The 8985-nt window shown below is 36.9% G+C and overlaps 1 protein-coding gene across 1 annotated transcript in view; it reads left to right on the plus strand.

The window, feature by feature from the left end:
- Positions 1–358: 358 nt before the first annotated feature.
- IQUB (IQ motif and ubiquitin domain containing) overlaps positions 359–8985 on the plus strand; it is a 48051-nt gene continuing 39424 nt past the window's right edge. The window contains exons 1-5 of the mRNA XM_015561762.1: positions 359–644; positions 4911–5069; positions 5157–5329; positions 5532–5687; positions 6381–6396. Coding sequence (XP_015417248.1) covers positions 359–644; positions 4911–5069; positions 5157–5329; positions 5532–5687; positions 6381–6396 — 790 coding nt within the window. The remainder of the gene's footprint in view (positions 645–4910; positions 5070–5156; positions 5330–5531; positions 5688–6380; positions 6397–8985) is intronic.

Consider the following 8985-nt stretch of genomic DNA (forward strand, 5'->3'; position numbering starts at 1 on the left):
TGAAGTATGATATCAATAGGTAATTAAAGTATTGGGACACCCTCTAAGCCTCAGTGTCCCTTTCCAGTACTACACAAAAATGCTTAATTTTCTATGTCTAAATCTGAGTAATATATAGCAGATAGTGGGAATTTTTCAAAGCAGTTAGTTTTATTTTATATTTCTCCTGATATTTTGAGCCAGGAGGTAATACCGAATGTGCACTGACCCTCATGCCAGGGAATAAAAGAGAGATCTGAACTTTGAGCTGGCATTGGGGAACAGGTATTCATCATCAATGTTAATTTTTGAGATTCTGCATTGACTATCAAAGCAAAAGCTTGCAACTTCTCATAGGAAATGAAAAGTAACTCTTATCATGGAGGTGCAGGCGGTGGGGGAATATGGCAGAAGCACCTGCATTCTGTGTAAAAACTGTTCCATGATTTTCCATCTGATTATCGACTGTAGGTTGCTGACCCTTGTTTTGACCATGATTCATTCTTTCCTTTTTTTTTTTAAATCTACAGTAAAAGCTGTACTTCTTCCTGTGTGCCAGGAAGTGATAATGCCTTTTAAAATTGACAGCAGTTTTAAAAACCTCAAGGACCATTTTTCAAACATATTGCATGTGCCATCTGATGTACTACAGTTAAGATGTGCAGGTAAGCTTGGAAGCTAATACAATGTATCAAGACTTCTTTAGTGTTAATGATTTAATTATTTACATGTAAATAATCAGGATATTTGATTTGTTAAACTAAGTATCTTGACATTTACTAATTGAATTTTATGTTGTGGTTATGTATTCATTCATTCAACATGTTTTTATTGAGGACATACTTTGTTCTTAATACTTTGCTCAGAACTGGAGATGTAAAGAAACATGAAACAAAATCCCTGTTCTCAAGTTGTTTATGGACTAGCAAGGAAGAAGATTCATGCAGGAGTTCCCACATAATGTGTATGCACAAAGCCTTGGTCATGTTGAATGATCTTTTTAATACATTGCTGGGTGCAATTTGCTAATATATTGTTTTTTCTGTTTTATTCAGTTTGCTCCAGGGACAAAATCAATAGTAACAGGGTTCACAAACATCATTTTGATTGGCTCACAGCCTGATCAGTAAAACCTGAAAAACAGAAAATGTTGCACAAGTTGCAAAGAAAGTACTCCTGGAGTTCACTGACATGATAGCAAGTGGAAATAATATAAATGCCACCGGTGTTAACATTTAGGACAGCATTTGTAACCTGCCCCTTTCTAGGCAATTCTGGGACCCCGCTGCTAACCGTTCATGTATTACTGTTGACTTCCTCTGACAAAACTTCTAGGCCTTACTCCTGCTGCACTCAAGTGGTTCCTATTCCTACAACGCTGGCGTATGCTGTCAGGATGTCCACTATCTGTTTAGTTTCTGGAGTCATCCGGGCTTCCTTCAGCCAGTCCTGCGCCACTCGTCTGGACTCCCCTTTCAGTTGATTGACAGACTTCACCGCCAGCTCCAGGTCACCATGCTCAATGCAATAGGAGGCATATGACAGTAACTTAAATGTGTTTATATCCTCAGGGGAGAGCTCCTCGGGTGGCTTCAGTTGCTGAGGCGGGAATAGGAGCAGGGACTGCAAGTAGGAGAGGAAGTATTGGTATAAGCTATTTCTGGTTTCATCAGTCATTGCTACCCTCCGGGCCAGCTTTTGGACAGCATAGAAACGGGCTCTAAGGGTCTCTTCATTGTATACCCCCCGGGTCAGGGACTCTTGAGGGATTGCTGCGGTTAAAGTTTGGGCAAATTCAATATCAGAATTGGCTTTGATGGCCTCGACGGCACTACCCAACAATTTGCTAATATTTTGTTGAAGGTTTTAGTATCTCTATTCATCAAGGATGTTGGCCTGTAATTCTTTTTCTTTGTCATGTCTTTATGTGGTTTTGGAATTCGGATAATGCTGGCCTCATAAAAAAAGAGCTTGGAAGTGTTCCTTCCTTTTGGAATTTTTGGAATAGTTTAAGGAGTATAGGTATTTGTTCTTTTCTGAATGTTTGGTAAAACTCCCCTGTAAAGCCATCTGGATCGGGCTTTTGTTTGCTGGGAGTTGTTTGATTACTGCTTTTGTTTAATCCGTTGTTATTTGCCTATTCAGGTTTTCTAATTCTTCCTGATTCAGTTTTGGGAGATTGTAGTTTTCTAGGAATTTGTCCATTTCATCCACATTGTTCAGCTTGTTGTCATATAGTTGTTCATGGTATTTTCTTACAATCCTTTGTATTTCTGTGGTTCAGTGGTTACTTCTCTGCTTTCATTTCTGATTTTATTTATTTGGGTCCTCTCTTTTTGTTTCTTCATGAGTCTGGTTAAAGGTTCATCAATCTTGTTTATCCTCTCAAAGAACCAGCTCTTGGTTTCATTGATTTTTTTTTTAGTCTTTATGTCATTTATTTCTGCTCCTTTATTATTTCTTTCCTTCTACTTAACTCTAGGATTTTTCTTGTTGTTCTCTTTATAATTCTTTAAGTTTTAGGGTTAAATAGTTTATTTATTTTTTCTTATTTTTTGAGTTAGACCTGTAGTGCTATGAACTTCCCTCTCAAGACTGCTTTTGCTGTGTCCCATAGCAAATCCTAATATTTTAGCTTAAAAAGTTCTGGTCTTTACTTACAAAGGTGCCATAATAACTTTTTTTGTGTGGAAAATCCTAAGCACTATAAAGTAAAAAAAAGTGTTTTCCAAAACTATTATAATCAGTATACTTGAATAGTGTAATTCTTGTGTAATCAAGCAAACGGTTATTAAAGCTTGGTTGGGGAAACAAAGCTAAAATTTATATAGTAATAATAATAGTGATAACGATCATGATCATGTTGATGATGATGGTTAATTTATTGAGCATTTACTATGTGATAGCCCTACAAAATATCGTGGCTACATTATCACAATATCATTCCATCCACACAGAATCCTTTGTTATGAATTTTTTCTTTAAAAGAATAAAACTAAAGCTCTGGTTTCTCTTCAGATCACATAATTTCACATAGCTAATAAGTGGCAGTGTCTGAACTTAAATATAAGTATAACTCCAAAAAGGGAACTTGAAACTGTGTGGCATTAATTATAAGGTGAAATTCAAAACTGGAGAGAGCACTGGAGAAGTTGGCCAGTGGTACCTAAGAATCTCTTTGTACTTCACGGCCTTTTCTTTATGTGTAAGTACTCAGCATCACCACTGGGCTTATGTCAGTAGCAATAATAATGAAAAAGCTGAATTCTGTGTCAACTAACCACCTTCTAGATAGGCGCTTTCTTCTGGTACCAGAACTAAAATTCAAGTTTGGTATGGGACTAAGCCTACTACAGAAACAAGGAGAGGAACGAAGAGGCTCTGGGAATCTGCATTAGGTTCCGATGACTGTTATAACAACCACCGATTTAGTAGCTTAAAGCAACACATGATTTCTCTTACAGTTCTGGAGGTCAGAAATCCTCACCCACTTTCACTCAGACAAAGTCAAAGTGTCAGCAGGGCTCTTCTCCCTCTAAAGGTTCTGGAAAGAATCTGCTTCCTTGCCTTTTCCAACTTCTAGAGTTGTATTCCTTGCATTCGTTGGCTCATGGCCCATTCCTCCATTATCAAAGCCAGCAGCACAGCCTCCTCAAATCCTTCTGCTCTGTCATGTCATCTTCACCCCTATAATCAAATCTCCCTCTTGCTTTCTCTTATAAGAGCACTTATGGTTATAGTTAGGGCCCACCTGGATAATCCAGGCTAATCTCTCCATCTCAAAATCCTTGAAAGTCACTTTTTCCATATATGGTAGCATTCATAGGTTCTGGGGATTAGGACCATTATTTCAACCTATCACCAAATCTGTAACATTCATGTTAATTTTTAAATTATGAATTGAGGGTGAAATATAGAAACTCAATGATTTTTGTGCTTTCTGAAAATATCAGGGGGAATACTTTGTAAAGTATGTAGTTGTTTAACCACTATACTGTACACATGCAACTAATACACAATAATACTGAATGTAAACTATAATTGAAAAAAATTAAAAAATAAAAATATTGATAATTATCAAACATTTTTAAAAGGCTAGTGGTGGTATGTGATATATTTCTAAGAATGAATGTATTAAAACCTTTGCTATGCTTAACTTATTAATTGTAATTAGGAAGATCATATGTTGGAAAATTGGTATGGGTATTATCAATAAAGTTTCCATGATACAAAACTGCAACCAGTAACATTATACATATTTTTGTATGCCTTAAAATAGAGAAATAAAATTAGAGTCAATTTATAGAATAAACCAATGGGGAGAAGGAAGAGGTTGAAGCAACACAACATAAAAATAAAGTGCTCTATACTTTTTCAAACACAAAACTGCGGTTTAGCACCACCTTGGCATTAATTAATTTGTGTGAGTTTCTGATTATAGAAACAGAGACAGGAAGGGATTCTTTAGAATTCTGATTGTATACTTTTCTGCTGGAGGGAGAGGTGAGTATTAAAATAATCAGGTTTTCCCAGATATGCTATGTCCTGTGCTTACATGTAATACACTCATTTTTTACAGAATCGTTTAGAGTATGATTTTGCTCATATTATAGAGTAGGTTTTTTCAATTTTCAGATGTTTACAGAGTTGCATGGTTATTATGTATTTGCATTTCTGATGAGTTAAGAGTTGTAGCTTTACTTATAATGCTGAATTCTTGCTGGGGATACCACCCTGACTTTTCCCACTGCAGAGTGCTCTGTATTAACTTTATAGCATGAGATGGACACCATTAATACTTGGCACTCGATACCAATCAATATTTTGGTAATTAAACAACATGTGTTTATAGATGTTTTATAGCCCCTTCAAATGAGTATATATTTCATTTCTTTGTCATAACACTTCTTATAATTTTTTCTCATTTTTAGGAAATATTCTTAAAAATTATGAGACTCTACTAAAATATGGAGTTAAGCCGCAGGATATTGTACAAGTGGATATCTATTCCACACTTCCAGATCTGTATCCAATCAAAAGATTACACAGATTAAGTGCCTCTCAAATCATAATTGTCAAAGTACAAACTGGTTAGTTATTTTATGTCTTTTGGATAAAAGCATTTTAGAGTGGTTTTGTAGTTGAACCTCCATTCAGTCTTGGTTTTATCTCCTCAGCCATTGATCAGTACCAGCATGTAGCTGTTGAGATGATAAAAACTGACTTTCACAAACCATTTCTTGGTGGATTCAGACATAAACTAACGGGAATAGAATATCACAATGCTGGAACACAAACTGTACCTAAAAAGATTCCTGAAAAAGACAATATATTTTGTAGGGATACCCAGGTAGTATTTTTATTTTTCCTTATAGGTTTTTGAAGCTGCAGAATAAACACATGTTATGCTGTATACCTCTCTAAAAGTCTTCTAAGGAATTATATGGCAATTAAAATAATGAATAAATAACTTGAATGTGTAGGAGAATATGCTCTTACTCATTTATATGTGTAGAGAGTAGATATTTATTTAAATCTTCTTTTAATTTTAGACAGTTTTTCTGAGAAAAAAGCTCCAACAAACTACAAATACAACATCCACACAGATGACTAAAATTGGTGTGTATGTATCAAATATGACTGATAAACTGATAACACCAGGAAAATATTTTACAGCAGAAGAATACCATGCTCAAAGATTAAATGCGGTAAGATAACTTTTATTATGGGTGAATACTAAAAATTCAGTATGTGAGTCAATTGTTCTGTGTATAGCTATGTCTTTGCCTAAGCCACACTAGCTTGCATGGGAAGAACCTATGTGAGTTTGGTTAAAGACTAAATTACAATATTTTTTAAAGATGGTAGAGCAGACTTGATTCAAAAGGGGCTACTAAAATGGAGGGAAGAGGTTAGGCTTAATTTTGAATACAGCAGGAAAAGTGGGAGTTTATAGCCAAGGAACAAGGTAGGGGTCAGAGTATGGAAAATTACTATGAGAAAACATCAGGGGTAAAGGGGATTCTGGCTAAACCAACCTAACAGGATTTTTGCCAAAGGCAGGCCAGAGTGAGTAGGCATCATCTGAGGGGTGGCGGAAGATGAGGAACCCAATCAAATATGGAGAGTGATCAGATATTGAGGGTGGGGATTCTGGTTAAACTGAGTTAGCAGGATTCTTAATAAAATTGAAAAAATGCAAAGCTGAACACAGAAGCCCTTATGTCCAGGCATAGTTGAAAAAGAGCTTAGAGGAGCCTGATTAGAATTTGGTCAAGGAGAGAGTCTTTGTCAGTGTGAGCCATGTTTTATTGGTAGTAAAAGCAGTTTTGGGGATTAATCTGCCCCCAGTAAAAGGAACCAGAATCCTAAATACTCCTAATCCTTCTCTTTGCCTGAAGGAATTCCCAGATCTTTGTGAGTTGCCTTTGGCCATTTATGAGCTCCTACCCTCTATCCCTTGGCCTTAATCCCTGTGACAGTTGGATCACCTAGGAAGGGTTCCAGAATAATTGGAAACAAAAGGGTATTAAAATCTGTTTTCTCTGATATTAGTATAGCCACTCCAACTCTTTTATGTTATGTTTGCATACTCTACTTTCTTCATCCTTTCACTTCTAACCTAATTGAGACTTTGTATCTGGAGTATATATCTTGTAAATAGCATATAATTGGATCTTATCTTTTTATCCAATCTAGTAATCTCTGCCTTTTGACTAGAGTGTTTAATACACATATATTTAATGTTATTATTGATAAGGTTGAATTATATCATGATTTTGGTATTGTTGTCTATAGTCCTGTGTTTCTCTGGTTCCTCTGTTCCTCCTTTACCATTTTCTTTTATGTTAGATATTTTTCTAGTGTGCCATTTTTATTATTTTCTAGTTTTTTATTTATATAATTAATATCTATATATATAAAAGCCTAAGTGACCGGTGTGACTGAACAACCGGAATGACAGGAACAACTGGTGGACCTGTCACTATGACATGCACTGACCACCAGGGGGCAGATGCTCAACACAGTAGCTGCCCCCTAGTGGTCAGTGCACTCCCACAGCCAACCTCCCCCAATCTCTCGCCCTGGCTGGCAAACCTCCTGCAGTCCGCAGTCCTTCCTCCCATCCGGCAGGCCCCGTCCGGCAGGCCCCATCCGGCAGGCCCCATCCGGCAGGCCCCATCCGGCAGGCCCCATCCGGCAGGCTCTGTCGGGCAGCCGGCAGCCTCTGGCGAGGCCTGGCCCCAATCAGGCCTGGGTGAGATGGCCCACATAGGCCCTGATTGCCGGCCAGGCCTAGGGACCCCACCCGTGCACAATTTTTTGCCCTGGGCTTCTCGTCTTTAAGTATAAAATTTTTAGTATCTCTTTTCAAAAAAGTATACAGTTAAAAGATTTTTCTATATAAACGGAGTTATTCAACCATTATGACAATCAATTTTAGAGCATTCCCATCATCCCAGAAAGAAGTTCTCCACCCAATAGCCATCCTATTTCCCTCCAATCCTTTCTGCCTCAGGCAGGCACTAATCTACTTTCTGTCTCTGTTGATTTGCCTATTCTGGACATTTCATATACATGCAATCATACAGTATGTAGTCTTTGTGACTGAGTATTTTAACTTAGAATAATGTTTTTAAGGCTCATTCATATTGTAACATGTATTAATCCTTCATTTCTTTATATTGCAGGATAATATATATACCCAAATGTATATATCTATTACATATATGCAAATGTACATACCATGTTTCATTTGTCCACTTATCAGTTGATGGATATTTGGGCTGTTTCTACTTATTGGCTATTAGAAATAAAACTGATATAAAATTCATGTACAATTTTTTTTTATATGGACATAAGTTTTTATTTCTCTTGTGTATATTCCCAGGAGTGTAATTGCTGGATCATATGGTAAGTCTACTTATAAACTTTTGAGGAACTGCCAAACTGTTTTCCAAAGCACTGTACCATTTTCTGTCCCCCCAGCAGTATATGAGGATTCCAATTTCTCTACATTCTTATCAACATTTGTTATTGTTTTTTATTATAGCTATCCTAATGAATGTGAGGTGGTATTTTATTGTGCTTTTGATTTGTGTGCCCTGCTGGCTAATTATATTGGATATATTTTCTTTTAAAAAATATGTAGTTTTTGGAATACAGTATGGAGTTTCCTCAAAAAACTAAAAATGGAACTCCCATTTGACCCTGTGATCCCACTTCTAGGACTATATCCCAAGAAACCAGAAACACCAATCAGAAAGGATATATGCACCCCTATGTTTATAGCAGCACAATTCACCATACCTAAGATCTGGAAACAGCCTAAGTGCCCATCAGCAGATGATTGGATTATAAAACTGTGGTACATCTACACAGTGGAATACTATGCTGCTGTAAAAAAGAAGGAATTCTTGCCATTTGCAATAGCATGGATGGAACTGGCGAGCATTATGCTAAGTGAAATAAGCCAGTCAGTAAAAGATAAATACTTTTATTGTTATCCGAGAGGAAGGGAGAGGGAGAGAGAGGTAGAAACAGTGATGAGAATCATTGGCTGCCTCCTGCATGCCTCTACTGGGGATTGAGCTTGCAACCCAGGCATATGCCCTGATGGGAATCAAACTGGCAACCTCTTGGTTCCTGGGTCGACACTCAACTGCTGAGCTGGGATATATATATATATATAATATATATATATTAACTGGCCTGAATAAATTCTTATATGCTTATTAACAACTTGTGTATAGTCTTAGGAGAAATGTATACACAGATCCTTTACCCATTTTTAAATTTCTAAAATTATTGTTTTACTATGTTTTGAATTATTTATGAGTTATTTTCTAAATAGTTGTTCTGAGTGTAATCTAGGGATTACAATATGCATCTATATTTATAATAATACTAGAGGCCTGGTGCATGACATTTGTGCACTGGGAGGTGTGGGGGTCCCTCAGCCCGACCTGCACCCTCTCCAATCTGGGAGCCCTCAGTAGAGCTCTC

Source organism: Myotis davidii, unplaced genomic scaffold, assembly GCF_000327345.1.
Source record: "Myotis davidii unplaced genomic scaffold, ASM32734v1 scaffold997, whole genome shotgun sequence".
Lineage (NCBI taxonomy): Eukaryota > Metazoa > Chordata > Mammalia > Chiroptera > Vespertilionidae > Myotis > Myotis davidii.